This window comes from Phyllopteryx taeniolatus, chromosome 2 (genome assembly GCF_024500385.1).
Source record: "Phyllopteryx taeniolatus isolate TA_2022b chromosome 2, UOR_Ptae_1.2, whole genome shotgun sequence".
Taxonomy (NCBI): Eukaryota; Metazoa; Chordata; class Actinopteri; order Syngnathiformes; family Syngnathidae; genus Phyllopteryx; species Phyllopteryx taeniolatus.
The window spans coordinates 10,451,980-10,479,527 of NC_084503.1; the positions used below are offsets into that span (position 1 = coordinate 10,451,980).

The window sequence follows — 27,548 nt, forward strand, 5'->3', positions numbered from 1 at the left end:
ACATCCACACAATGTCAGAATGACTGCAAAAACAGCAATTGATATCAATATTGGTGAAATTAGGGTTTTATATTTACCAAAAACGTCCATCCAGCTGTCCCACAAGGAGTGTTGATTGAGGGTCCGTAGACCATCGATGGCTCTGGTCAAGCTGCCATCCGAAGCAGTATTGTTTGGAATGTATGTACAACATTGTTCTCCAAACATACCGCAAACACCTCCCTCTCTTGCGAGGAGCATGTCGACAGCTATGCGGTTCTGGAACGTCATTAAAGAGGTAGCCTTGAGCTGCTCATGCACAGCTTCCAACCCACTCTGAGTCCAATTTCCTAATCTCTGTACATTGAAGTGGATGTAGTTTATCCCATCAACATTTTTATTAATCGTACACCACCAGCATATGAAAGACTCAAATCCTCCTGCAACTTGGTCAGCCAATTTGTATTGATTCGGGACCCCACGAGGAACACCTATGGCGTCGATGTATGTTGGATTATTTTGCCCCTGCCAGGACAAATCTCTTTTTTGTATATGTTCTAGATTGGACAAAAACATTGGTGCCCTTTCCATTAAATCTTGAACAGGCATAGGGTATACTGACACATACAATATCAAAGTGATAATAGCGCATAATCTAGATATATCTTTAGGTAATCTATCAAACAGTCTATCATCTCCGCACCACCACCAGATGTCGCTCCGTGACACTGGCACAAAATTTGGTCCGACCTTTAAGATTACTTTACACTGTGTGTCGTTCAGTGGTCCTAATTTTTTCCCTTTACTAATCATGTTTATACAAGTGAAATTATTTGGTGCTACTAAAGTAGAAAACATCGGTTTGTGTTTATCTGCTTCTGTTACGGGATATATAGGATCCCATGATTTACACCTCTTAGTTGGTACAGTAGCGTTCATTAATGGAATAATACAATCTTGTGATAATTGTGCCGGTACTATGCGCAACAAAGGCCTGGGACCCATGCAAACTACACAATCTTTTCTCGTTACATTTGCTGCTTGTTCCATCAATAGTAACCAATTGTTATTTTGTCCTGAAACTCCTGTGACAACAAGGAACCAATCATCAGTAGTTATGTTGTTAACCATTCAAATTTGTCCACCTTTCTTTGAAGTTTTCAATGGCATTTCTGGTTTAACACGGTTCCTATAACACAATACTACTTGGAAGTGGGGATCTTTTCCACCAGAATAGGCCCACAAGCTCACTATCAAACACATTGGGTGACTTGATTTGTATTTCAATATTAAACTATGGGCCGTTTTGCTTAGGTTAAACTTCTTTCTATGTTCTTTTGCTGTTCTTTTTGACCAACTGGACCAATCATAACCTGTTTCACCAATGAGGTGTTCCCATCCAAAGCCTATAGTTGCATACCAGTCATATCTAAATCCCCAATTCTGCCCATTCTCTTGAGCATCATTGGTGAGAGCCGCATATGGAATTATGATTAAAGCAGCTTGATTTTGGGGGGCACAAAATATTAAACCTTTTTGCCGCGTTTGGAGGCCATGCCCACAATTTTGATCATCAGCTGTACTCCTTTTGATACGAGTTAATGATTCAACATTTTTTTTTTTATTATTGGGTTCGTCACATTGGTCCAGTTGGTAGGTGATTTTCTATCTAAAAAATGGGTTTTATCATTGAGGGTGGGACGTCCCATGTACCACAAAAACAAAACCAACATCATAGTAGCCAAAGTTGCTACGTAACAACTTATCGAATCTCATAACCAACGTGGGTGTGCCTTTCTGCTGAGTTCTCACTAAAAGGCTCGGTGTCTTTTTTCTTCACTCACCAGCAAGCGTTTTCAGAATCTACACATCTGCTCCCGCTCCGTTATCAGACTTTTGCTCACCTTCCCTATTTGAGTACTCAGCTGAAATGACTCTTTTACAGTGTGTTAAATGAACCCACGTGTTTCTTTCTGCTATTTTTTTTTTTTAGGGCTGTAAAGTGTCCATCTATCTGTGCCACCATCCCTCCGGTTGAGACATGTGACACAGCATGGCTCAATATAGCAGCCCATTTTGAATAGGTTTTTTTTTTCTCTCTGTGCTAATGTAAATTTCATTTTGTAGTTTTGCACTTTGTTTTTCACAATAATTACGGTCTTGTTGTGGAATACTCATATTGGCTATCAGTATAGATTGTACCATCTTTATTTATCATTAGTTTGCATGCCTCGGTTAATGCTACTAATTCAGCAGCTTGTTCAGCCAATTCCTGTCAATCATGCTGCGTGCCTTCATCAAGTAAGGGTATTAAGTGTGGCTGGATTTAAGGTTGTGCATCGCTCAACAGTCAAATGTGGTTGTGACAGCAAGATGGCCATGCAAGATAAATGTCTTGCAGGTGGTAAAAACGCCATATTGGTTTGCAATAGGAGAGCAGACACTGTATGTGGGATCTTAAGGGTAAATGGATGAAATAACACAATTGTGGAACTGCTCTGTATTGCCGTCAAGGCTGCCACAACCGCTCTGACACAATGTGGTAATGCACACGTTACGTTGTCCAATTTAGTTGAAAAATAAGCTATTGGTCTTAGCTTATCACCGTATTGTTGTGTAAGTACGGAGGTCATGCAATAGCTTCTACAATCTACCATTTGAATGATTGTTTTATCATTAAATTTGGAAGGCCTAGCGCAGTAGTCAACAGCAAATGTTGTTTAATGTCACAGAAGGACTTTTCTGCCTCTGTACTCCATTAAACAGGTGATGTCATTTTAAGGTTGTCTTCATACATTCATTTTGACAATGGTGCAACAATTTCTGCATAGTTTGTCCTGTAAATTGAAATCCACCTGCTCATGCTCTGTGATGTTTACACAAGAGGATTTGTTGAGTTGGGAAGCAGGCTGGCTTAGTCATGCGGTAGTTTGTCCGTATTCTCTTTTCTTTTTCTTTTTTTCTTTTTTAGGGCAGTCACGTGCAACGTGGCCTTTGTTTCCACAGCACCAACAGATGGTATTATCATAATCATTTCGATTTCTACCATATCTTACTCTCCCACGGTCTCTGCCGCGTCCTCTAAAATTATCTCTCTCTCTCTGCCTTGATAGTATATTTCTGCTTCTTCGTCGAGGAAGACATCTATCTTCTCTTTTTGTTTTTTTGACATCTATCTTCTCTTTCTGCATGGAGGGCATGATTAACATATTCCTCCAGAGGGCCAGTTGCTAGGTTTATCCAATGTTTATCTACCCATCTGTTAATGTGTTCTTTCGAATTCGCATGTAAAGCATTTTTTAACTGTTGTTGATAAGGTGTGATGCCGGCTACGGCCTTTTTCACATCCTCATTAGTCCAGGTCCTATAGACCAAAATAGTTTCTTTCTGGTCCTCTTGTATATTTGGATTTGCCACCTCAATCATTGGATATAAATCCATGTCTCCCTCGTCTGAGGTTATATTTGTTATTTTGGGAATGGGAGAAAATGTTTCTACCATAGTTTTAGACCAATTCATTTGTACCCCTCCTGATCGTAAAATTCGTTGTGTTTGTGCCTCTTGCGTTGGAGGAAGTTCATGAGGTGGCAAAACCGGGTACAAGGGTGCCTGATGCTTTTGTTTCCTCATTTTTTTTACAACTTTCTTCAATTATCTTTTTCTCGCTAATTCTTATTATTGGTCCTGTCTCGTCATCTTCCTGTCATTGAAACAACATATTTTTATGCCTACCTTCCTGCTCTTTTTGTTCATTTGTTAAGTGTTTCTTATTCCCCCTTCCTTTTTCTCTTTTAGACGCCATGTTTAACCAGAAGAGTAAGTCGTCAAATCCATCTTTTTGTATTTGTGATATATCATTTTTGTGTCGACAGTTTATTTCGTTTTGAAGTTGAACTATTTTTTTGCGAATTTAGCTGGCCAGCGAAACCGTATTTGGTTATCCACGTGTTTAAATGTTCTATTTTGGAATGGTTTTGTAGTTGAACATATTTCCAATCTTTACACGTTAGGTCTATTTTTTGATCCGGTTTACTGTTATTGATTCCCATTTTTGTGAATTTTGGAAGTCAGTTTATTTGCACCTAGAGTGACCTAAATACTGACTTTATTCAAAAATGACAGGGTGACAATAAATGTCTGAGCTTTGGTAATTCTCAAGCTTCTACCCCAGTCGGGGCGGAGAATTCTTGCCTCTGCTTCCAAACCCAGTTGTCACTTACAATCCAGTCTTATACATTCATACTTTTACACATACACACGATATTAGTAACGTTTTTATAAACACACGAAAACACAGAAACACGGAATTTAAGTACGTACAGGACCCCGCTGTCCTCGCGGAATTTGTCGGACTCCGCCGTCCTTCTGACCACTTGCCAGTGACTAGTATTACACAAGGTTTATTCTGCCGCAGACTTCTTCGTCGCGCAATTCACTCACTCTTTAATCCCTTTTTCCCAAAATGTTTTTAAAATTTAACTCACCACTCGTCTTCAATCCTGTGGATTGTCGTCAACCTTCAGAACCCAGTTGAGGAGAACGAAGACCAGTCCCGGAAAGGGTCTTACTTGCCGTGGCCACGGTCTCTTAACTGGAAGTCGGCTCCACAACTGGAATCCTCGGGTGTGTTGACATCCGGCTCGAAGGACCAATTTAATGTTGGATTTATCTTACCCAACATTATAAAAATAGACACAAAAGGAATGAAGACACTGGTTTCTTTTTCTCATGAGGAGGGCGTATGGGAGATTGTTCAGATCACAGTCTCTCAACACGCTCTAAACAATCTCCCCCCCTCGCTCCTGCATTTATTTGAAATAGGAGGGATTTACAAATCATAATGTTCTAAGCAATAAGACACAACACAAAATATTTGATAATAAGAGGGTTTTTTCCCAGACATAGTATTCTAAACAATAAGACACGACACAAAATATTGGACCAACACTTGTCCCGACCCGACCACATCCGATCACGTCCTTGGTCCAGGCGCCCTTCCATCGGATGATGCTGAGTCATCTTTTCGAAGGCGAGACATCTAAAATCGTCCATAATACTAATGCAAGCTAAGCAAATAAATGATAACTTCTACAATTTAGCTAACACTATGAAGAGTGTATTCACATTTGTGAGAAACTGTACTGTTACACTTAGTTCTGAATTTCTGTTTGCAGAATTCTTTACAGGAGCCGAATAGTGAAAAGTACTTGTTCAGTCTCAATCCCGTGCGAACTGGCTTTTACTTTTGTTGGCACATCTCCACGCCGCACATGAACGACGCATCTTCTCGATCGTTCCACTTTTCCACATCCAATATGGGGGTGACGTCAAAGTACGATTCAGGCTAAACACGCCATCTCCCTTTGTATGTCGATTAACCAGCCACTCGAATAAGGTGCTTAATTTAAAAAAAAAAAATTTTTTTAGTCTTGGAAAGTGTTGGAAATGCTTAAAAATCACCTTGGGTCGTAATCATAAATGATACGGCAAATTTAAGTTCAATTGGAGTCTTTCTGGCACGACTGCAAGTTACAGTAATTGTAAAATGGCCACCAGAGGGTACACTCGCACCACATTTCAAGTTTCATAGACTATGATGACGACTATTTAACGCGCCGGACATGTTGGGTCTTAGACGAATCGAACGCTGATGTGTTACAAGAATTTTACCCGTCACAATTTTGTCGGATGCGGTAACGTAAACGTAGCGGAGGTGGGTTTGAAGACAAAGTGTTCAAAGGGACACTGGAAGCGACCGGAAGTATCTCTCTGAGAGCTAATGGCGGTGAGGTTTCACACACATGCACTATTATGGCGTTCACTGACCCAACTGTCTGACTGAAGCTTTAGCTGTCCACATTTGGACCATGGAGTGAAATAACACTCAGCAGTTTTTATTGAGGTTACTGTGTCATGTTCTCAAATGACTGTAATTAATGTATAATTTAAACAAATGTATTTCTAATATATCATTTTGTATATATATTCCCCCCTTCTTGCAGCCTAAAGGCAAAGTTGGTACTAAGGGAAAGAAGCAGATTCTCGAGGAGAATGAGGCAACCCTCAAATTCTATACAAGAGTCATCCTGGGAGCTAATGTAAGCAGGAATCCTGCATGTGTGCTATTAAATCTGAACATGAACATGTATAATAAAAGTCAGCTAAATGCATAATGTAAGATGACAAGCTTTTTCTTTTTCAAGCAGTTTATTTGTCAGTTTTGGAACTTCTCTAACTGTAATTAATGATCTTACACAGGCCATATATGCTGCTGTAAATCTTTTGATCTTCTACAATTCATCTAGTTTTGGGACATGGGTGAGTGTTATATTTAAATGCTGAATGGATTTGTGGGAAAACGCTTCAGTTGGTGTTTTGTTTTCTCGTCTCTATGTAGCTGTTATTAGCGTTTGCGCTTGCTGTGTATGTTGGGAGTTACCGCTCCATGTCCACGATGGCCAAACCAGTGTTCGCTGACGATGGAAGTCTCCTTGACGGAGGAATAGACTTAAACATGGAGCAGGGAATGGCAGAGTAAGTGATCAGACCACATTAACAACAAGAACCCAGAGCATATGTTTAACATTAAAGCTCAGTTTTTAATTGACCTCATAATAATAATAATAATGCAGCCCTATGGGGGGCACAAGTCAGTGCAAACTGTAGGCCGGTCCCAAGCCCGGATAAATGCAGAGGGTTGCGTCAGGAAGGGCATCCGGCTTAAAACCTTGCCAAACAAATATGAGCGTTCATCCAAAGAATTCCATACCGGATCGGTCGTGGCCCGGGTTAACAACGTCCGCCACCGGCGCCGTCAACCTGCAGGGCGCTGTTGGAAATCCAGCTACTGTGGGTCGAAGTCAAAGTCAAAGAAGAAGAAGAAGAAGAGGTGGAAAGCGGGTTCTTCGGCAGAAAGAGAAGAGGAAAACACAGAGCCTAGAACTGAATGTGGGGACTTTGAATGTTGGGACTATGACAGGAAAATCTCGGGAGTTGGTTGACATGATGATTAGGAGAAAGGTTGATATATTGTGTGTCCAGGAGACCAGGTGGAAAGGCAGTAAGGCGAGAAGTTTAGGGGCAGGGTTTAAATTATTTTACCATGGTGTAGATGGGAAGAGAAATGGAGTCGGGGTTATTTTAAAAGAAGAGTTGGCTAAGAATGTCTTGGAGGTGAAAAGAGTATCAGATCGAGTGATGAGGCTGAAATTTGAAATTGAGGGTGTTATGTGTAATGTGATTAGTGGCTATGCCCCACAGGTAGGATGTGACCTAGAGGTGAAAGAGAAATTCTGGAAGGAGCTAGATGATGTAGTTCTGAGCATCCCAGACAGAGAGAGAGTCGTAATTGGTGCAGATTGTAATGGACATGTTGGTGAAGGTAATAAGGGTGATGAAGAAGTGATGGGTAAGTACGGTATCCAGGAAAGGAACTTGGAGGGACAGATGGTGGTAGACTTTGCAACAAGGATGCAAATGGCTGTAGTGAACACTTTTTTCCAGAAGAGGCACGAACATAGGGTGACCTACAAGAGCGGAGGTAGAAGCACACAGGTGGATTACATCTTGTGCAGACGATGTAATCTGAAGGAGGTTACCAACTGTAAGGTAGTGGTAGGGGAGAGTGTGGCTAGACAGCATAGGATGGTGGTGTGTAAGATGACTCTGGTGGTGGGGAGGAAAATTGGGAAGACAAAGGCAGAGAAGAGAACCATGTGGTGGAAGCTGAGACAGGACGAGTGTTGTGCAGCTTTTCGGGAAGAGGTGAGACAGGCTCTCGGTGGACGGGAAGAGCTTCCAGAAGACTGGACCACTGCAGCCAAGGTGATCAGAGAAGCAGGCAGGAGAGTACTTGGTGTATCTTCTGGCAGGAAAGGAGAGAAGGAGACTTGGTGGTGGAACCTCACAGTACAGGAAATCATACAAGGAAAACGGTTAGCTAAGAAGAAGTGGGACACTGAGAGGACCGAGGAGAGGCGAAAGGAATACATTGAGATGCGACACAGGGCAAAGGTAGAGGTGGCAAAGGCAAAACAAGAGGCATATGATGACATGTATGGCAGGTTGGACACTAAAGAAGGAGAAAAGGATCTATACAGGCTGGCCAGACAGAGGGATAGAGATGGGAAGGATGTGCAGCAGGTTAGGGTGATTAAGGATAGAGATGGAAATATGTTGACTGGTGCCAGCAGTGTGCTAGGTAGATGGAAAGAATACTTCGAGGAGTTGATGAATGAGGAAAATGATAGAGAAGGGAGAGTAGAAGAGGCAAGTGTGGTGGACCAGGAAGTGGCAATGATTAGTAAAGGGGAAGTTAGAAAGGCATTAAAGAGAATGAAAAATGGAAAGGCAGTTGGTCCTGATGACATTCCTGTGGAGGTATGGAAGCATCTAGGAGAGGTGGCTGTGGAGTTTTTGACCAGCTTGTTCAATAGAATTCTAGTGCGTGAGAAGATGCCTGAGGAATGGAGGAAAAGTGTACTGGTGCCCATTTTTAAGAACAAAGGTGATGTGCAGAGCTGTGGCAACTATAGAGGAATAAAGTTGATGAGCCACACAATGAAGTTATGGGAAAGAGTAGTGGAGGCTAGACTCAGGACAGAAGTGAGTATTTGCGAGCAACAGTATGGTTTCATGCCTAGAAAGAGTACCACAGATGCATTATTTGCCTTGAGGATGTTGATGGAAAAGTACAGAGAAGGTCAGAAGGAGCTACATTGTGTCTTTGTAGATCTAGAGAAAGCCTATGACAGAGTACCCAGAGAGGAACTGTGGTACTGCATGCGGAAGTCTGGAGTGGCAGAGAAGTATGTTAGAATAATACAGGACATGTACGAGGGCAGCAGAACAGCGGTGAGGTGTGCTGTCGGTGTGACAGAAGAATTTAAGGTGGACGTGGGACTGCATCAGGGATCAGCCCTGAGCCCCTTCCTTTTTGCAGTGGTGATGGATAGGCTGACAGATGAGGTTAGACTGGAATCCCCGTGGACCATGATGTTTGCAGATGACATTGTGATCTGCAGTGAAAGCAGGGAGCAGCTGGAGGAACAGTTAGAAAGATGGAGGCATGCACTGGAAAGAAGAGGAATGAAGATTAGCCGAAGTAAAACAGAATATATGTGCATGAATGAGAGGGGTGGTGGGGGAAGAATGAGGCTACAGGGAGAAGAGATGGCAAGGGTAGAGGACTTTAAATACTTGGGGTCAACCGTCCAGAGCAATGGTGAGTGTGGTCAGGAAGTGAAGAAACGGGTCCAAGCAGGTTGGAACGGGTGGAGGAAGGTGTCAGGTGTGTTATGTGACAGAAGAGTCTCTGCTAGGATGAAGGGCAAAGTTTATAAAACAGTGGTGAGGCCAGCCATGATGTACGGATTAGAGACAGTGGCACTGAAGAGACAACAGGAAGCAGAGCTGGAGGTGGCGGAAATGAAGATGTTGTAGTTCGCTCTAGGAGTGACCACCTTGGATAAAATTAGAAATGAGCTCATCAGAGGGACAGCCAAGGTTCGATGTTTTGGAGACAAAGTTAGAGAGAGCAGACTTCAATGGTTTGGACACGTCCAGAGGAGAGAGAGTGAGTATATTGGTAGAAGGATGATGAGGATGGAGCTGCCAGGCAAGAGAGCTAGAGGAAGACCAAAGAGAAGGTTGATGGATGTCGTGAGGGAAGACATGATGGCAGTTGGTGTTCAAGAGGAGGATGCAGGAGATAGGCTCTCATGGAAAAGGATGACACGCTGTGGCGACCCCTAACGGGACAAGCCGAAAGGAAAAGAATAATAATAATAATAATAATAATAATGTGTTAGTTTGTTAGTTTAGTTTGTCCTTGTTTACCCTATTTGACTCAACAGGAAGAAAAAACACAAAAAACAGTTCTGATTGGATGTTATTGATTGTGCAAACTGCAAATAAAATACAATAAAAAACCTATTGTTCAGTTAGTACCTCTCAGTGTCAATCAAAACCAAACATAATTTCTTCAAAAAAACATACTTAATAACAGCTCTTGTATTAGATTATATTAGATTGGACAGCTGTACCTAATACACGAACGACTGCACCTCAGCGCACCCGACTGTCAAACTCCTGAAGTTTGCAGATGACACCACTGTCATCGGCCTCATCAAGGACGGTGACGAGTCTGCATATCGACAGGAAGTGGAGCGGCTGGAGCTGTGGTGCGGCCGACACAACCTGGAGCTGAACACGTTCGAGACTGTCGAGAGGATCGTGGACTTCAGGAGGCATCCTTCGCCACAGCTGCCCCTCACGTTGTCCAGCTGCCTTGTGTCAACCGTCGAGACCTTCAAGTTGCTCGGAATTACAGTGTCTCAGGACCTGAAGTGGGCGACCAACATCAACTCCGTCCTCAAAAAGGCCCAGCAGAGGATGTACTTCCTGCGGCTTCTGAGAAAGCACGGCCTGCCACGGGAGCTGCTGAGGCAGTTCTACACAGCGGTCATCGAATCAGTCCTGTGTTCTTCCATCACAGTCTGGTTTGGTGCTGCTACAAAAAAGGACAAACTCCGACTGCAACGGACAATCAAAACTGCTGAAAGGATTGTCGGTACCCCCCTACCCACCATTGAGGACTTGCACGCTGCCAGAACTAAGACAAGGGCGTGCAAAATCCTCTCTGACCCTCCGCACCCCGGTCACCAGCTTTTCCAGCTCCTTCCCTCAGGTAGGCGCTACCGATCAATGCAAACTAGAACTAGTAGACATTCCAACAGCTTCTTCCCTCTTGCAATCAACTTCTTAAACAGCGAACCTATAATTCCATTACAACAAGCTGGTAATTTTTTGACTTGAGTTCGTTGTCACATTTCTGTGGGGCCAATTATGTATTACTCGTACACTCACTGTAGTTGTCTCGCCGTGCTGCACTATTTGCATATACTGGCCACTCATGCCAGAGTAGCATCTGCTCCATTTGCACACTGATTGAGGAGTATCTGTAACATTTGCACAACCAACATTGTCCCAGATTATCGCACTACTCGTCACTTTAAACCGCATACACTCCTTGAAGTCTCGGCGCCCTTTGCACAATGGTCATTGCACCGGACTATTGCAATATTAAGTCATTCGAACTGCTCTAAGTGCTAGAGGACTCTGCATCTTTTTGCACAATTGTTTTTTGTCAATGTCTTTATGTCTCCAAAGTGTTCTGTAAATTGACTGTCTGTTGTACTAGAGCGGCTCCAACTACCGGAGACAAATTCCTTGTATGTTTTGGACATACTTGGCAAATAAAGATGATTCTGATTCTGATTCTGTATGTATTTCTCACCATGTATTTTAACAACATATGCAGTGTTTGCTTATTCTCAGACCTCCATAATCTCTATTCGGAATTCATTAAATGATTAACATGATTATTAGGCTATATGTTCTTGGTTGCTGTGCAATCTTTCTGATGATACCAACTTCTTGAACATAGGATAAAGATTAAAAACGTTATGAAACGTTTGGATCAGCCATCTTTTGCGAGTTAAACCTCCCGCATTGGCTGAGGTGCGTCAGACGGATGTTTTTTTATATGTAGGGGAATGGGGCAGATTGCAAGTTGCGGGCACGAGCCCGTCTTGTACAGTAGAAGGAATTCGGATTCATTAACATGCGAAGAAAATTGGCCGGTACGCATGGGACATGAATCTGATGGGGATTTCTCGTATACACTTAACTTGTGCGCAGAGGGCGAACATTTCTACGCATTTATTAGTAAACAAGGCTGATTGTGATTGTGATAGGAATGTGGTAAAAGTGATCATTTGAAAATAAAGTGTTGCGCATTGATTTTCATCCTACCTTATTAAATCATTGTTTAGAACTATTTTAAGAGATCATTAACATGATCAGAAAAAAAAAAATAAAAATCCAAATACGAACACGACCAATGTAACTTTTTACTAGCTCTCTGCGACCCACCCAAAATGGCTCCGCGACCCACTTTTGGGTCCTTCCCCACCAGTTGAGAATTACTGCTGTAGACAAAGGTCATTAATTGTTAACGACAACATATAATTCAAGTTGATTTGACTAAATGTGTTATTTCAAAAGTGTGTATCAAACTGGTGGCCCTTTACATAAATCAGTACCCAAGAAGCTGCTGTCAGTTGGTGAACCCTTGATGTAAATGCTTCATGGACCGGATTAAAGAATGGAGCAGGCTGTAAATGGCCCACCTGCCATACTTTGCTTAGCTTTGCTATAGATTATACACTGCAACTTTGCAAGACAGCACTGGCACTCATGATGTACAGTATAATGTATAAGCAATGCACCAAGGTGTTGGGCAAGACTGGAAAAGTGTAACAAAACAGAATTTGAGAGAAAATTGCTAGCTATAAAGTATTTTCTGTAACCTCGAGATGATCCAGTATCAGATGAAGCGCTGCCTTTTTTCTTACCTACGAGAGGATAAGCATGAAGGAGCGAAAAGGCGAGTGGGCCTGAAAGTCAACATGGACGTGGTGGCCGCTGCTCTCCAGATCCGGACTCGCGGTGGAGCCATGGACGTGGGCGTGGGCGTGGCCGTTCCTCATGTCCTGTATAAGAGGTGCCCTCTCATCCACGGTCCCTCCCATCTCCCGACAGTTCAGAACCATCCTCTCCAATATGAGGACTGTGAAGAAGCCGACAGCCATGATGAACTCAGGAAGTGGGAAGTTGACCTATGTGGCAAGAACAATGGTAATAATCAGTGGTATATCACAATAACAAACTATTGCTGCTATTGAAAATGTGCCCAACCCTCTGTATCCTATCCCAGCTAACTTGTGCGAGAGGCGGGGTACACCATGGACAGTTTGCTTGTAGGGGACAACAACCATTCACATTCACATCTATTTAGAGTCATCAATGTACTTTACATGCATGTTTATAGAATGTTGTGGGACGCCAGAGTAAGGAAACTCATACAAACACAGGGAGAACATGGCAAACTCCACACAGGAAGGCCGGTTGCTGAGATCAAACCCAGAAGCTCAGAACTGTGACGCAGACCTGCTAACCTAGTTCACTGTGCGGCCCTTTTATTGTTATTATGAAATAAAATAATCCCGCTTTTAGATGAAAGTCATGCACAGCCACAATACAGCATTACAGCAAGCTCCCTTAAATCAGTGATTTTTTTTTTTTTTTAATCTACATATCACAGTGGTGCGAGGTAGAGAGGAGTCAATAGGTGTGTGGAGGTTTACCTCAATCATGTTAGAGTCCAGCACAGTGTTGATGTCCGCCAGGTAATCGGGAATGATATCGAGCAAACATGCTGCCAGTAAAACTCCACCGGCGAAGCAATTTATCAGACTCAGAACTGTGCGGTGAGTCTCTGAAAATGTAAAGATATTAATATATATATATATTTACTTTACTTTTGTTGGCACATCTCCACGCCGCACATGAACGACGCATCTTCTCGATCGTTCCACTTTTTCACATCCAATATGGCGGTGACGTCAAAGTACGATTCAGGCTAAACACGCCATCTCCCTTTGTATGTCGATTAACCAGCCACTCGAATAAGGTGCTTAATTTAAAAAATATATATAATTATTTATTTTTTTTTTGTCTTGGAAAGTGTTGGAAATGTTTAAAAATCACCTTGGGTCGTAATCATAAATGATACGGCAAATTTAAGTTCAATTGGAGTCTTTCTGGCACGACTGCAAGTTACAGTAATTGTAAAATGGCCACCAGAGGGTACACTCGCACCACATTTCAAGTTTCACAGACGGTGATGACGACTATTTAACGCGCCGGACATGTTGGGTCTTAGACGAATCGAACGCTGATGTGTTACAAGAATTTTACCCGTCACAATTTTGTCGGATGCGGTAACGTAAACGTAGCGGAGGTGGGTTTGAAGACAAAGTGTTCAAAGGGACACAGTGGAAGCGACCGGAAGTATCTCTCTGAGAGCGAATGGCGGTGAGGTTTCACACACATGCACTATTATGGCGTTCACTGACCCAACTGTCTGACTGAAGCTTTAGCTGTCCACATTTGGACCATGGAGTGAAATAACACTCAGCAGTTTTTATTGAGGTTACTGTGTCATGTTCTCAAATGACTGTAATTAATGTATAATTTAAACAAATGTATTTCTAGTATATCATTTTGTATATATATTCCCCCCTTCTTGCAGCCTAAAGGCAAAGTTGGTACTAAGGGAAAGAAGCAGATTCTCGAGGAGAATGAGGCAACCCTCAAATTCTATACAAGAGTCATCCTGGGAGCTAATGTAAGCATGAATCCTGCATGTGTGCTATTAAATCTGAACATGAACATGTATAATAAAAGTCAGCTAAATGCATAATGTAAGATGACAAGCTTTTTCTTTTTCAAGCAGTTTATTTGTCAGTTTTGGAACTTCTCTAACTGTAATTAATGATCTTACACAGGCCATATATGCTGCTGTAAATCTTTTGATCTTCTACAATTCATCTAGTTTTGGGACATGGGTGAGTGTTATATTTAAATGCTGAATGGATTTGTGGGAAAACGCTTCAGTTGATGTTTTGTTTTCTCGTCTCTATGTAGCTGTTATTAGCGTTTGCGCTTGCTGTGTATGTTGGGAGTTACCGCTCCATGTCCACGATGGCCAAACCAGTGTTCGCTGACGATGGAAGTCTCCTTGACGGAGGAATAGACTTAAACATGGAGCAGGGAATGGCAGAGTAAGTGATCAGACCACATTAACAACAAGAATCCAGAGCATATGTTTAACATTAAAGCTCAGTTTTTAATTGACCTCATAATAATAATAATAATGTGTTAGTTTGTCCTTTTTTACCCTATTTGACTCAACAGGAAGAAAAAACACAAAAAACAGTTCTGATTGGATGTTATTGATTGTGCAAACTGCAAATAAAATACAATAAAAAACCTATTGTTCAGTTAGTACCTCTCAGTGTCAATCAAAACCAAACATAATTTCTTCAAAAAAACATACTTAATAACAGCTCTTGTATTAGATTATATTAGATTGGACAGCTGTACCTAATACACGAACGACTGCACCTCAGCGCACCCGACTGTCAAACTCCTGAAGTTTGCAGATGACACCACTGTCATCGGCCTCATCAAGGACGGTGACGAGTCTGCATATCGACAGGAAGTGGAGCGGCTGGAGCTGAACACGTTCAAGACTGTCGAGAGGATCGTGGACTTCAGGAGGCATCCTTCGCCACAGCTGCCCCTCACGTTGTCCAGCTGCCTTGTGTCAACCGTCGAGACCTTCAAGTTGCTCGGAATTACAGTCTCTCAGGACCTGAAGTGGGCGACCAACATCAACTCCGTCCTCAAAAAGGCCCAGCAGAGGATGTACTTCCTGCGGCTTCTGAGAAAGCACGGCCTGCCACGGGAGCTGCTGAGGCAGTTCTACACAGCGGTCATCGAATCAGTCCTGTGTTCTTCCATCACAGTCTGGTTTGGTGCTGCTACAAAAAAGGACAAACTCCGACTGCAACGGACAATCAAAACTGCTGAAAGGATTGTCGGTACCCCCCTACCCACCACTGAGGACTTGCACGCTGCCAGAACTAAGACAAGGGCGTGCAAAATCCTCTCTGACCCTCCGCACCCCGGTCACCAGCTCTTCCAGCTCCTTCCCTCAGGTAGGCGCTACCGATCAATGCAAACTAGAACTAGTAGACATTCCAACAGCTTCGTCCCTCTTGCAATCAACTTCTTAAACAGCTAACCTATAATTCCATTACAACAAGCTGGTAATTTTTTGACTTGAGTTCGTTGTCACATTTCTGTGGGGCCAATTATGTATTACTCGTGCACTCACTGTAGTTGTCTCGCCGTGCTGCACTATTTGCATATACTGGCCACTCATGCCAGAGTAGCATCTGCTCCATTTGCACACTGATTGAGGAGTATCTGTAACATTTGCACAACCAACATTGTCCCAGATTATCGCACTACTCGTCACTTTAAACCGCATACACTCCTTGAAGTCTCGGCGCCCTTTGCACAATGGTCATTGCACCGGACTATTGCAATATTAGTCATTCGAACTGCTCTAAGTGCTAGAGGACTCTGCATCTTTTTGCACAATTGTTTTTTGTCAATGTCTTTATGTCTCCAAAGTGTTCTGTAAATTGACTGTCTGTTGTACTAGAGCGGCTCCAACTACCGGAGACAAATTCCTTGTGTGTTTTGGACATACTTGGCAAATAAAGATGATTCTGATTCTGATTCTGTATGTATTTCTCACCATGTATTTTAACAACATATGCAGTGTTTGCTTATTCTCAGACCTCAAATTGTTTTTGTATAGGTATATGTATGTTTTGTTCCATAATCTCTATTCGGAATTCATTAAATGATTAACATGATTATTAGGCTATATGTTGTTGGTTGCTGTGCAATCTTTCTGATGATACCAACTTCTTGAACATAGGATAAAGATTAAAAACGTTTGGATCAGCCATCTTTTGCGAGTTAAACCTCCCGCATTGGCTGAGGTGCGTCAGACGGATGTTTTTTTACATGTAGGGGAATGGGGCAGATTGCAAGTTGCGGGCACGAGCCCGTCTTGTACAGTAGAAGGAATTCTGATTCATTAACATGCGAAGAAAATTGTCCGGTACGCATGGGACATGAATCTGATGGTGATTTCTCGTATACACTTAACTTGTGCGCAGAGGGCAAACATTTCTACGCATTTATTAGTAAACAAGGCTGGTTGTGATTGTGATAGGAATGTGGTAAAAGTGATCATTTGAAAATAAAGTGTTGCGCATTGATTTTCATCCTACCTTATTAAATCATTGTTTAGAACTATTTTAAGAGATCATTAACATGGTCAGAAAAAAAATAATAAAAATCCAAATATGAACACGACCAATGTAACTTTTTACTAGCTCTCTGCGACCCACCCAAAATGGCTCCGCGACCCACTTTTGGGTCCTTCCCCACCAGTTGAGAATTACTGCTGTAGAGTAGACAAAGGTCATTAATTGTTAACGACAACATATAATTCAAGTTGATTTGACTAAATGTGTTATTTCAAAAGTGTGTATCAAACTGGTGGCCCTTTACATAAATCAGTACCCAAGAACCTGCTGTCAGTTGGTGAACCCTTGATGTAAATGCTTCATGGACCGGATTAAAGAATGGAGCAGGCTGTAAATGGCCCACCTGCCATACTTTGCTTAGCTTTGCTATAGATTATACACTGCAACTTTGCAAGACAGCACTGGCACTCATGATGTACAGTATAATGTATAAGCAATGCACCAAGGTGTTGGGCAAGACTGGAAAAGTGTAACAAAACAGAATTTGAGAGAAAATTGCTAGCTATAAAGTATTTTCTGTAACCTCGAGATGATCCAGTATCAGATGAAGCGCTGCCTTTTTTCTTACCTACGAGAGGATAAGCATGAAGGAGCGAAAAGGCGAGTGGGCCTGAAAGTCAACATGGACGTGGTGGCCGCTGCTCTCCAGATCCGGACTCGCGGTGGAGCCATGGACGTGGGCGTGGGCGTGGCCGTTCCTCATGTCCTGTATAAGAGGTGCCCTCTCATCCACGGTCCCTCCCATCTCCCGACAGTTCAGAACCATCCTCTCCAATATGAGGACTGTGAAGAAGCCGACAGCCATGATGAACTCAGGAAGTGGGAAGTTGACCTATGTGGCAAGAACAATGGTAATAATCAGTGGTATATCACAATAACAAACTATTGCTGCTATTGAAAATGTGCCCAACCCTTTGTATCCTATCCCAGCTAACTTGTGCGAGAGGCGGGGTACACCATGGACAGTTTGCTTGTAGGGGACAACAACCATTCACATTCACATCTATTTAGAGTCATCAATGTACTTTACATGCATGTTTATAGAATGTTGTGGGACGCCAGAGTAAGGAAACTCATACAAACACAGGGAGAACATGGCAAACTCCACACAGGAAGGCCGGTTGCTGAGATCAAACCCAGAAGCTCAGAACTGTGACGCAGACCTGCTAACCTAGTTCACTGTGCGGCCCTTTTATTGTTATTATGAAATAAAATAATCCCGCTTTTAGATGAAAATCATGCACAGCCACAATACAGCATTACAGCAAGCTCCCTTAAATCAGTGATTTTTTTTTTTTTTTAATCTACATATCACAGTGGTGCGAGGTAGAGAGGAGTCAATAGGTGTGTGGAGGTTTACCTCAATCATGTTAGAGTCCAGCACAGTGTTGATGTCCGCCAGGTAATCGGGAATGATATCGAGCAAACATGCTGCCAGTAAAACTCCACCGGCGAAGCAACTTATCAGACTCAGAACTGTGCGGTGAGTCTCTGAAAATGTAAAGATATTAATATATATATAATTTACTTTACTTTTGTTGGCACATCTCCACGCCGCACATGAACGACGCATCTTCTCGATCGTTCCACTTTTTCACATCCAATATGGCGGTGACGTCAAAGTACGATTCAGGCTAAACACGCCATCTCCCTTTGTATGTCGATTAACCAGCCACTCGAATAAGGTGCTTAATTTAAAAAATATATATAATTTTTTTTTTTTTTTTTAGTCTTGGAAAGTGTTGGAAATGTTTAAAAATCACCTTGGGTCGTAATCATAAATGATACGGCAAATTTAAGTTCAATTGGAGTCTTTCTGGCACGACTGCAAGTTACAGTAATTGTAAAATGGCCACCAGAGGGTACGCTCGCACCACATTTCAAGTTTCACAGACGGTGATGACGACTATTTAACGCGCCGGACATGTTGGGTCTTAGACGAATCGAACGCTGATGTGTTACAAGAATTTTACCCGTCACAATTTTGTCGGATGCGGTAACGTAAACGTAGCGGAGGTGGGTTTGAAGACAAAGTGTTCAAAGGGACACAGTGAAAACGACCGGAAGTATCTCTCTGACAGCTAATGGCGGTGAGGTTTCACACACATGCACTATTATGGCGTTCACTGACCCAACTGTCTGACTGAAGCTTTAGCTGTCCACATTTGGACCATGGAGTGAAATAACACTCAGCAGTTTTTATTGAGGTTACTGTGTCATGTTCTCAAATGACTGTAATTAATGTATAATTTAAACAAATGTATTTCTAGTATATCATTTTGTATATATATTCCCCCCTTCTTGCAGCCTAAAGGCAAAGTTGGTACTAAGGGAAAGAAGCAGATTCTCGAGGAGAATGAGGCAACCCTCAAATTCTATACAAGAGTCATCCTGGGAGCTAATGTAAGCATGAATCCTGCATGTGTGCTATTAAATCTGAACATGAACGTGTATAATAAAAGTCAGCTAAATGCATAGTGTAAGATGACAAGCTTTTTCTTTTTCCAGCAGTTTATTTGTCAGTTTTGGAACTTCTCTAACTGTAATTAATGATCTTACACAGGCCATATATGCTGCTGTAAATCTTTTGATCTTCTACAATTCATCTAGTTTTGGGACATGGGTGAGTGTTATATTTAAATGCTGAATGGATTTGTGGGAAAACGCTTCAGTTGGTGTTTTGTTTTCTCGTCTCTATGTAGCTGTTATTAGCGTTTGCGCTTGCTGTGTATGTTGGGAGTTACCGCTCCATGTCCACGATGGCCAAACCAGTGTTCGCTGACGATGGAAGTCTCCTTGACGGAGGAATAGACTTAAACATGGAGCAGGGAATGGCAGAGTAAGTGATCAGACCACATTAACAACAAGAATCCAGAGCATATGTTTAACATTAAAGCTCAGTTTTTAATTGACCTCATAATAATAATAATAATAATGTGTTAGTTTGTTAGTTTAGTTTGTCCTTGTTTACCCTATTTGACTCAACAGGAAGAAAAAACACAAAAAACAGTTCTGATTGGATGTTATTGATTGTGCAAACTACAAATAAAATACAATAATAAACCTATTGTTCAGTTAGTACCTCTCAGTGTCAATCAAAACCAAACATAATTTCTTCAAAAAAACATACTTAATAACAGCTCTTGTATTAGATTATATTAGATTGGACAGCTGTACCTAATACACGAACGACTGCACCTCAGCGCACCCGACTGTCAAACTCCTGAAGTTTGCAGATGACACCACTGTCATCGGCCTCATCAAGGACGGTGACGAGTCTGCATATCGACAGGAAGTGGAGCGGCTGGAGCTGAACACGTTCCAGACTGTCGAGAGGATCGTGGACTTCAGGAGGCATCCTTCGCCACAGCTCCCCCTCACGTTGTCCAGCTGCCTTGTGTCAACCGTCGAGACCTTCAAGTTGCTCGGAATTACAGTCTCTCAGGACCTGAAGTGGGCGACCAACATCAACTCCGTCCTCAAAAAGGCCCAGCAGAGGATGTACTTCCTGCGGCTTCTGAGAAAGCACGGCCTGCCACGGGAGCTGCTGAGGCAGTTCTACACAGCGGTCATCGAATCAGTCCTGTGTTCTTCCATCACAGTCTGGTTTGGTGCTGCTACAAAAAAGGACAAACTCCGACTGCAACGGACAATCAAAACTGCTGAAAGGATTGTCGGTACCCCCCCTACCCACCATTGAGGACTTGCACGCTGCCAGAACTAAGACAAGGGCGTGCAAAATCCTCTCTGACCCTCCGCACCCCGGTCACCAGCTCTTCCAGCTCCTTCCCTCAGGTAGGCGCTACCGATCAATGCAAACTAGAACTAGTAGACATTCCAACAGCTTCGTCCCTCTTGCAATCAACTTCTTAAACAGCTAACCTATAATTCCATTACAACAAGCTGGTAATTTTTTGACTTGAGTTCGTTGTCACATTTCTGTGGGGCCAATTATGTATTACTCGTGCACTCACTGTAGTTGTCTCGCCGTGCTGCACTATTTGCATATACTGGCCACTCATGCCAGAGTAGCATCTGCTCCATTTGCACACTGATTGAGGAGTATCTGTAACATTTGCACAACCAACATTGTCCCAGATTATCGCACTACTCGTCACTTTAAACCGCATACACTCCTTGAAGTCTCGGCGCCCTTTGCACAATGGTCATTGCACCGGACTATTGCAATATTAGTCATTCGAACTGCTCTAAGTGCTAGAGGACTCTGCATCTTTTTGCACAATTGTTTTTTGTCAATGTCTTTATGTCTCCAAAGTGTTCTGTCAATTGACTGTCTGTTGTACTAGAGCGGCTCCAACTACCGGAGACAAATTCCTTGTATGTTTTGGACATACTTGGCAAATAAAGATGATTCTGATTCTGATTCTGTATGTATTTCTCACCATGTATTTTAACAACATATGCAGTGTTTGCTTATTCTCAGACCTCCATAATCTCTATTCGGAATTCATTAAATGATTAACATGATTATTAGGCTATATGTTCTTGGTTGCTGTGCAATCTTTCTGATGATACCAACTTCTTGAACATAGGATAAAGATTAAAAACGTTATGAAACGTTTGGATCAGCCATCTTTTGCGAGTTAAACCTCCCGCATTGGCTGAGGTGCGTCAGACGGATGTTTTTTTATATGTAGGGGAATGGGGCAGATTGCAAGTTGCGGGCACGAGCCCGTCTTGTACAGTAGAAGGAATTCTGATTCATTAACATGCGAAGAAAATTGTCCGGTACGCATGGGACATGAATCTGATGGTGATTTCTCGTATACACTTAACTTGTGCGCAGAGGGCAAACATTTCTACGCATTTATTAGTAAACAAGGCTGGTTGTGATTGTGATAGGAATGTGGTAAAAGTGATCATTTGAAAATAAAGTGTTGCGCATTGATTTTCATCCTACCTTATTAAATCATTGTTTAGAACTATTTTAAGAGATCATTAACATGGTCAGAAAAAAAATAATAAAAATCCAAATACGAACACGACCAATGTAACTTTTTACTAGCTCTCTGCGACCCACCCAAAATGGCTCCGCGACCCACTTTTGGGTCCTTCCCCACCAGTTGAGAATTACTGCTGGAGAGTAGACAAAGGTCATTAATTGTTAACGACAACATATAATTCAAGTTGATTTGACTAAATGTTATTTCAAAAGTGTGTATCAAACTGGTGGCCCTTTACATAAATCAGTACCCAAGAACCTGCTGTCAGTTGGTGAACCCTTGATGTAAATGCTTCATGGACCGGATTAAAGAATGGAGCAGGCTGTAAATGGCCCACCTGCCATACTTTGCTTAGCTTTGCTATAGATTATACACTGCAACTTTGCAAGACAGCACTGGCACTCATGATGTACAGTATAATGTATAAGCAATGCACCAAGGTGTTGGGCAAGACTGGAAAAGTGTAACAAAACAGAATTTGAGAGAAAATTGCTAGCTATAAAGTATTTTCTGTAACCTCGAGATGATCCAGTATCAGATGAAGCGCTGCCTTTTTTCTTACCTTCGAGTCAGTGTTCTGCAGGCCGATAGCAAGCCCTTCAAAAACCGAATGGAGCGACAACGAGTGGAAAAGCATGAAGGAGCGAAAAGGCGAGTGGGCCTGAAAGTCAACATGGACGTGGTGGCCGCTGCTCTCCAGATCCGGACTCGCGGTGGAGCCATGGACGTGGGCGTGGGCGTGGCCGTTCCTCATGTCCTGTATAAGAGGTGCCCTCTCATCCACGGTCCCTCCCATCTCCCGACAGTTCAGAACCATCCTCTCCAATATGAGGACTGTGAAGAAGCCGACAGCCATGATGAACTCAGGAAGTGGGAAGTTGACCTATGTGGCAAGAACAATGGTAATAATCAGTGGTATATCACAATAACAAACTATTGCTGCTATTGAAAATGTGCCCAACCCTTTGTATCCTATCCCAGCTAACTTGTGCGAGAGGCGGGGTACACCATGGACAGTTTGCTTGTAGGGGACAACAACCATTCACATTCACATCTATTTAGAGTCATCAATGTACTTTACATGCATGTTTATAGAATGTTGTGGGACGCCAGAGTAAGGAAACTCATACAAACACAGGGAGAACATGGCAAACTCCACACAGGAAGCCTGGTTGGTGAGATCAAACCCAGAAGCTCAGAACTGTGACGCAGACCTGCTAACCTAGTTCACTGTGCGGCCCTTTTATTGTTATTATGAAATAAAATAATCCCGCTTTTAGATGAAAATCATGCACAGCCACAATACAGCATTACAGCAAGCTCCCTTAAATCAGTGATTTTTTTTTTTTTTAATCTACATATCACAGTGGTGCGAGGTAGAGAGGAGTCAATAGGTGTGTGGAGGTTTACCTCAATCATGTTAGAGTCCAGCACAGTGTTGATGTCCGCCAGGTAATCGGGAATGATATCGAGCAAACATGCTGCCAGTAAAACTCCACCGGCGAAGCAACTTATCAGACTCAGAACTGTGCGGTGAGTCTCTGAAAATGTAAAGATATTAATATATATATAATTTACTTTACTTTTGTTGGCACATCTCCACGCCGCACATGAACGACGCATCTTCTCGATCGTTCCACTTTTTCACATCCAATATGGCGGTGACGTCAAAGTACGATTCAGGCTAAACACGCCATCTCCCTTTGTATGTCGATTAACCAGCCACTCGAATAAGGTGCTTAATTTAAAAAATATATATAATTATTTTATTTTTTTTAGTCTTGGAAAGTGTTGGAAATGTTTAAAAATCACCTTGGGTCGTAATCATAAATGATACGGCAAATTTAAGTTCAATTGGAGTCTTTCTGGCACGACTGCAAGTTACAGTAATTGTAAAATGGCCACCAGAGGGTACACTCGCACCACATTTCAAGTTTCACAGACGGTGATGACGACTATTTAACGCGCCGGACATGTTGGATCTTAGACGAATCGAACGCTGATGTGTTACAAGAATTTTACCCGTCACAATTTTGTCGGATGCGGTAACGTAAACGTAGCGGAGGTGGGTTTGAAGACAAAGTGTTCAAAGGGACACAGTGGAAGCGACCGGAAGTATCTCTCTGAGAGCTAATGGCGGTGAGGTTTCACACACATGCACTATTATGGCGTTCACTGACCCAACTGTCTGACTGAAGCTTTAGCTGTCCACATTTGGACCATGGAGTGAAATAACACTCAGCAGTTTTTATTGAGGTTACTGTGTCATGTTCTCAAATGACTGTAATTAATGTATAATTTAAACAAATGTATTTCTAGTATATCATTTTGTATATATATTCCCCCCTTCTTGCAGCCTAAAGGCAAAGTTGGTACTAAGGGAAAGAAGCAGATTCTCGAGGAGAATGAGGCAACCCTCAAATTCTATACAAGAGTCATCCTGGGAGCTAATGTAAGCAGGAATCCTGCATGTGTGCTATTAAATCTGAACATGAACATGTATAATAAAAGTCAGCTAAATGCATAATGTAAGATGACAAGCTTTTTCTTTTTCCAGCAGTTTATTTGTCAGTTTTGGAACTTCTCTAACTTTAATTAATGATCTTACACAGGCCATATATGCTGCTGTAAATCTTTTGATCTTCTACAATTCATCTAGTTTTGGGACATGGGTGAGTGTTATATTTAAATGCTGAATGGATTTGTGGGAAAACGCTTCAGTTGGTGTTTTGTTTTCTCGTCTCTATGTAGCTGTTATTAGCGTTTGCGCTTGCTGTGTATGTTGGGAGTTACCGCTCCATGTCCACGATGGCCAAACCAGTGTTCGCTGACGATGGAAGTCTCCTTGACGGAGGAATAGACTTAAACATGGAGCAGGGAATGGCAGAGTAAGTGATCAGACCACATTAACAACAAGAACCCAGAGCATATGTTTAACATTAAAGCTCAGTTTTTAATTGACCTCATAATAATAATAATAATGTGTTAGTTTGTTAGTTTAGTTTGTCCTTGTTTACCGTATTTGACTCAACAGGAAGAAAAAACACAAAAAACAGTTCTGATTGGATGTTATTGATTGTGCAAACTGCAAATAAAATACAATAAAAAACCTATTGTTCAGTTAGTACCTCTCAGTGTCAATCAAAACCAAACATAATTTCTTCAAAAAAACATACTTAATAACAGCTCTTGTATTAGATTATATTAGATTGGACAGCTGTACCTAATATTGTGTCTTCCAAACATCATCTGGAAAACAGTTGAAAAATAAAGTAATTGATATCTGTCAGTGTGGAAAATGTTACAAAAGCCGTTTCGAAAGCTTTAGAATTCCAGCGAACCATAGGGACAGCCATTATCCTCACATGGATAAAACATGGAAGAGTGGTGCATTTCAGAAAAAGAACATCATCCCAACATTCAAACATGGTGGTGGTAGTGCGATGGCCTTGGCATGCTTTGCTCCTTCAGGACCTGGACAACATGCTGTGATTAATGGAACCATGAATTCTGGTCTTTACCATAAAATCTTGAAGGAGAATGTTCCGTCATCGATCAGTTTGTGACCTCAAGCTGAAGCGCACTTGGATACTGAAGCAGGATAAAGATCCAAAACACACCAGCAAGTCAACTTCTGAATGGGTTAAAAAACAAAATGAAGGTTTTGGAGTGTCCTAGTCAAAGTCCAGACTTGAATCCGCAGAGATGTGGACTCATCACCAGTTATAGAAAACCCTTGGTTTCAGTTGTTGCTGCTGAGGATGGCCCAACGAGTTTTGATGTTTAGGGGTTATTATGTTTTCACAAAGGGCCAGGTTACTTTGGATAATGTTTTTTCATTAATAAATGAAATCACTGTTTAAAAACATTTTAAGTTCACTTGGTTATATTTGTCTGATATTTACATTTGTTTGATGATCTTAAACAAAGTGGGGAAACTATGCAAAAATCTAAGAATTTGAGAAGGGGGCCAATACTTTTTCATGGCACTGTGTGTGTGTGTACTGTATATTTGTGTGTGTGTGTAGTTTTTTCAGTGACATTCAAGAGCTTTTCTTTGCCTACCAGGCACCTGAAGGACGTCATCCTGCTCACAGTGTTCGTCCAAGTGCTAAGCTGCATCTCTTCATATTTCTGGTATCTCTGGCTGCTGGTAAGAGTCCCAGTATTATGAGTTGCTCCTGATCAATGTTTTTATCACTCATCTTTTTGCTCTCTATCCAATGCGCATGATTCAAGTCCTTCTTTTAAAAAGACACAGCGGTGTTTTGTTTGTTTGCCAGGCGCCGGCTCGTGCTGCTCACCTGCTGTGGGTGAACATTCTGGGCCCCTGGTTTTCCGCAGAGAGCCCGTCAGCACCGGAGGAAGTGAACGAGAAGAAGCAGAGAAGACAAGAGCGTCGACAGATGAAGAGATTTTGATGCTGCAGAGCAAACGAAGTATTTTTTTTATACACACGATCAATTGTAATCCTAAATTATTACATAGAAAAAATATTGTTGTTTAATTAAACCCAAATCTGATCATGTCCACTATTTCCATGTTTGTTTTCTTCCTGCATGCAATCCAGTTTACTTCAATGACACTTGCCTCGACCTCATGTAAAGTTGTCATTGTCCTGTTAGCACCGCACAGTTTCATTAAGTGCTGCACTTAACATCCAGCCCATAGTGATGAAAATGAGCTCAGTCATGTTACACTGCAGGGATGTTTTTGTCTTGATGTATTTTTATTTTTTAATTAAAAATGAGACAATATTTAACGTTGCTATTGTTTGTGAGTTACAAAGTCCAGTAATGCAACTGAATCCATTGTTTTTATGTTGTTTATCCTGCAATGGCAGGACAGCACATTGGATTATGGGTTGGCACGCCCGCCTCACAGTTGAGAGGTTTTCGGGGTTTGAATCTCAACTTCGGCGTTCCAGTATGTTGTTTCTGTGCTTGTGTGATTTTTCTCTGGGCACTCCGGCTTCATCTCACATTCCAAAACCATGCATGTTAAGTTCACTGAAGACTAAATTGTCCATAGCTGTTCATGTGCGTGGTTATTTGTTGTTACGTACAGTCAGTGGCGGTAATTGGCGTGTGCGAATTGTGTGATCGCGCTCAGCAGACTCCCGTTGACAAATGGATATTAAAGTTGCTGCTCACGTAGTTGAACGACACACTGAACATTTTTCATCAGGACACCCACACGACCCCCCGATGATGATTTTTACATTTCCAATGATTGTCCTGGGTTCCTTTGAAACCTCCTGGATGAGTCATCCCTGTGTTCTTGGGGTACTTTTTGTAGGCCGGCCACTCCTGGGAAGGTTCACCATTGTTCCATATTTTCTCCATTTGCAGAGCATGTGTTTCGCTGGAGTTCAAAAGCTTTAGAAAAGGATTTGTAACTCTTTCCAGACTAACAGATGTCAATTACTTTATTTCTCCTCTGTTCTGAAAATTCTTTGGATCGTGGCATTTTGTTTCAGATTTTTTAGATCTTGTTGATTTCATTTTGTCAGAGAGGTACTATTTCAGTTATTTCCTGAATGAACAGGCCTGGAGGTAATCAGGCTTGGGTGTGGTCAATGAAAAGGAAGCTTTCCAAAAAATTTGTTTAGCCACAGTTAATTAATTTAACAAGGGCGACAACTCGAGGCAATTACTTTTTCACACAGGCCCAGGTAGCTTTGAATATTTTTTTCCCCTTAATAAATAAAATCATTTAAAAACAGCATTTTGTGTTCACTTTGGTTATCCTTGTCTGGTATTAACATTTGTTTGACGATCTTAAACAT

The 27,548-nt window shown here is 42.0% G+C and overlaps 7 protein-coding genes across 16 annotated transcripts; 4 read left to right on the forward strand and 3 right to left on the reverse strand.

Annotated features, from left to right (window-relative positions):
- The first annotated feature begins 5,604 nt into the window (after positions 1–5,604).
- On the forward strand, positions 5,605–6,582 carry LOC133470949 (transmembrane protein 208-like). Its single transcript, XM_061759929.1, has 4 exons — positions 5,605–5,764; positions 5,982–6,077; positions 6,238–6,297; positions 6,377–6,582. The coding sequence occupies exons 1-4, from the start codon at positions 5,759–5,761 to the stop codon at positions 6,515–6,517; spliced, it is 303 nt and encodes a 100-aa protein (XP_061615913.1). The 5' UTR covers positions 5,605–5,758; the 3' UTR covers positions 6,518–6,582.
- A 3,916-nt stretch (positions 6,583–10,498) lies between these two features.
- Positions 10,499–13,710, reverse strand: LOC133470898 (zinc transporter ZIP1-like). Its single transcript, XM_061759833.1, has 3 exons — positions 13,591–13,710; positions 13,188–13,318; positions 10,499–12,659 (listed from the first exon to the last, which is right to left on the reverse strand). The coding sequence occupies exons 1-3, from the start codon at positions 13,604–13,606 to the stop codon at positions 12,396–12,398; spliced, it is 411 nt and encodes a 136-aa protein (XP_061615817.1). The 5' UTR covers positions 13,607–13,710; the 3' UTR covers positions 10,499–12,395.
- A 39-nt stretch (positions 13,711–13,749) lies between these two features.
- On the forward strand, positions 13,750–16,429 carry LOC133470930 (transmembrane protein 208-like). Of its 3 annotated transcripts, none has more exons than XM_061759915.1 (5): positions 13,750–13,917; positions 14,135–14,230; positions 14,391–14,450; positions 14,530–14,666; positions 14,964–16,429. In XM_061759915.1, the coding sequence occupies exons 1-5, from the start codon at positions 13,912–13,914 to the stop codon at positions 14,971–14,973; spliced, it is 309 nt and encodes a 102-aa protein (XP_061615899.1). In that variant the 5' UTR covers positions 13,750–13,911; the 3' UTR covers positions 14,974–16,429. The 3 variants fall into 3 exon arrangements, with proteins under 3 accessions (XP_061615899.1, XP_061615883.1, XP_061615890.1); XM_061759899.1 differs by having other exon boundaries at positions 15,015–16,429; XM_061759906.1 differs by having other exon boundaries at positions 15,104–16,429.
- A 149-nt stretch (positions 16,430–16,578) lies between these two features.
- LOC133470905 (zinc transporter ZIP1-like) lies at positions 16,579–18,630 on the reverse strand. The gene is made up of 3 exons (XM_061759846.1): positions 18,560–18,630; positions 18,157–18,287; positions 16,579–17,628 (listed from the first exon to the last, which is right to left on the reverse strand). The coding sequence occupies exons 1-3, from the start codon at positions 18,573–18,575 to the stop codon at positions 17,365–17,367; spliced, it is 411 nt and encodes a 136-aa protein (XP_061615830.1). The 5' UTR covers positions 18,576–18,630; the 3' UTR covers positions 16,579–17,364.
- A 100-nt stretch (positions 18,631–18,730) lies between these two features.
- LOC133470910 (transmembrane protein 208-like) lies at positions 18,731–20,228 on the forward strand. 4 transcript variants are annotated; one of them, XM_061759860.1, is made up of 5 exons: positions 18,731–18,886; positions 19,104–19,199; positions 19,360–19,419; positions 19,499–19,635; positions 20,062–20,161. In XM_061759860.1, the coding sequence occupies exons 1-5, from the start codon at positions 18,881–18,883 to the stop codon at positions 20,108–20,110; spliced, it is 348 nt and encodes a 115-aa protein (XP_061615844.1). In that variant the 5' UTR covers positions 18,731–18,880; the 3' UTR covers positions 20,111–20,161. The 4 variants fall into 4 exon arrangements, with proteins under 4 accessions (XP_061615844.1, XP_061615862.1, XP_061615853.1 ...); XM_061759878.1 differs by having other exon boundaries at positions 18,732–18,886; positions 20,089–20,228; XM_061759869.1 differs by having other exon boundaries at positions 18,732–18,886; positions 20,000–20,139.
- A 55-nt stretch (positions 20,229–20,283) lies between these two features.
- LOC133470862 (zinc transporter ZIP1-like) lies at positions 20,284–23,686 on the reverse strand. 3 transcript variants are annotated; one of them, XM_061759783.1, is made up of 3 exons: positions 23,171–23,487; positions 22,323–22,643; positions 20,284–20,413 (listed from the first exon to the last, which is right to left on the reverse strand). In XM_061759783.1, the coding sequence occupies exons 1-3, from the start codon at positions 23,381–23,383 to the stop codon at positions 20,393–20,395; spliced, it is 555 nt and encodes a 184-aa protein (XP_061615767.1). In that variant the 5' UTR covers positions 23,384–23,487; the 3' UTR covers positions 20,284–20,392. The 3 variants fall into 3 exon arrangements, with proteins under 3 accessions (XP_061615767.1, XP_061615777.1, XP_061615758.1); XM_061759793.1 differs by lacking the exon at positions 20,284–20,413 and adding an exon at positions 23,573–23,686 and having other exon boundaries at positions 20,570–22,643; positions 23,171–23,301; XM_061759774.1 differs by lacking the exon at positions 20,284–20,413 and having other exon boundaries at positions 20,570–22,643; positions 23,171–23,488.
- Positions 23,687–23,748: 62 nt separating this feature from the next.
- tmem208 (transmembrane protein 208) lies at positions 23,749–27,484 on the forward strand. Of its 3 annotated transcripts, XM_061759804.1 has the most exons (6): positions 23,749–23,899; positions 24,117–24,212; positions 24,373–24,432; positions 24,512–24,648; positions 25,829–25,913; positions 26,044–27,484. In XM_061759804.1, exons 1-6 carry the CDS (start codon positions 23,894–23,896, stop codon positions 26,179–26,181), a joined length of 522 nt encoding a protein of 173 aa, XP_061615788.1. In that variant the 5' UTR covers positions 23,749–23,893; the 3' UTR covers positions 26,182–27,484. The 3 variants fall into 3 exon arrangements, with proteins under 3 accessions (XP_061615788.1, XP_061615795.1, XP_061615804.1); XM_061759811.1 differs by lacking the exon at positions 24,117–24,212 and having other exon boundaries at positions 23,760–23,899; XM_061759820.1 differs by lacking the exons at positions 24,117–24,212; positions 24,373–24,432 and having other exon boundaries at positions 23,760–23,899.
- The last annotated feature ends 64 nt before the right edge of the window (positions 27,485–27,548 follow it).

Excerpts from the sequence above, each read along its gene's own strand:
- LOC133470949 (XM_061759929.1), top strand. Across the intron at positions 6,078-6,237 it reads GAGTCATCCTGGGAGCTAAT|GCCATATATGCTGCTGTAAA; the intron begins GTAAGCAGGAAT and ends GATCTTACACAG. Across the intron at positions 6,298-6,376 it reads CATCTAGTTTTGGGACATGG|CTGTTATTAGCGTTTGCGCT; the intron begins GTGAGTGTTATA and ends GTCTCTATGTAG.
- LOC133470898 (XM_061759833.1), bottom strand. Across the intron at positions 12,660-13,187 it reads TGGACTCTAACATGATTGAG|GTCAACTTCCCACTTCCTGA; the intron begins GTAAACCTCCAC and ends CTTGCCACATAG.
- LOC133470930 (XM_061759899.1), top strand. Across the intron at positions 14,451-14,529 it reads CATCTAGTTTTGGGACATGG|CTGTTATTAGCGTTTGCGCT; the intron begins GTGAGTGTTATA and ends GTCTCTATGTAG. Across the intron at positions 14,667-15,014 it reads ATGGAGCAGGGAATGGCAGA|CGCACCCGACTGTCAAACTC; the intron begins GTAAGTGATCAG and ends ACTGCACCTCAG.
- LOC133470905 (XM_061759846.1), bottom strand. Across the intron at positions 17,629-18,156 it reads TGGACTCTAACATGATTGAG|GTCAACTTCCCACTTCCTGA; the intron begins GTAAACCTCCAC and ends CTTGCCACATAG.
- LOC133470910 (XM_061759860.1), top strand. Across the intron at positions 19,200-19,359 it reads GAGTCATCCTGGGAGCTAAT|GCCATATATGCTGCTGTAAA; the intron begins GTAAGCATGAAT and ends GATCTTACACAG. Across the intron at positions 19,420-19,498 it reads CATCTAGTTTTGGGACATGG|CTGTTATTAGCGTTTGCGCT; the intron begins GTGAGTGTTATA and ends GTCTCTATGTAG.
- LOC133470862 (XM_061759774.1), bottom strand. The coding sequence starts at position 23,383 with ATGCGTCGTTCATGTGCGGCGTGGAGATGTGCCAACAAAAGTAAAGTA. Across the intron at positions 22,644-23,170 it reads TGGACTCTAACATGATTGAG|GTCAACTTCCCACTTCCTGA; the intron begins GTAAACCTCCAC and ends CTTGCCACATAG.
- tmem208 (XM_061759804.1), top strand. Across the intron at positions 24,433-24,511 it reads CATCTAGTTTTGGGACATGG|CTGTTATTAGCGTTTGCGCT; the intron begins GTGAGTGTTATA and ends GTCTCTATGTAG. Across the intron at positions 24,649-25,828 it reads ATGGAGCAGGGAATGGCAGA|GCACCTGAAGGACGTCATCC; the intron begins GTAAGTGATCAG and ends TTTGCCTACCAG.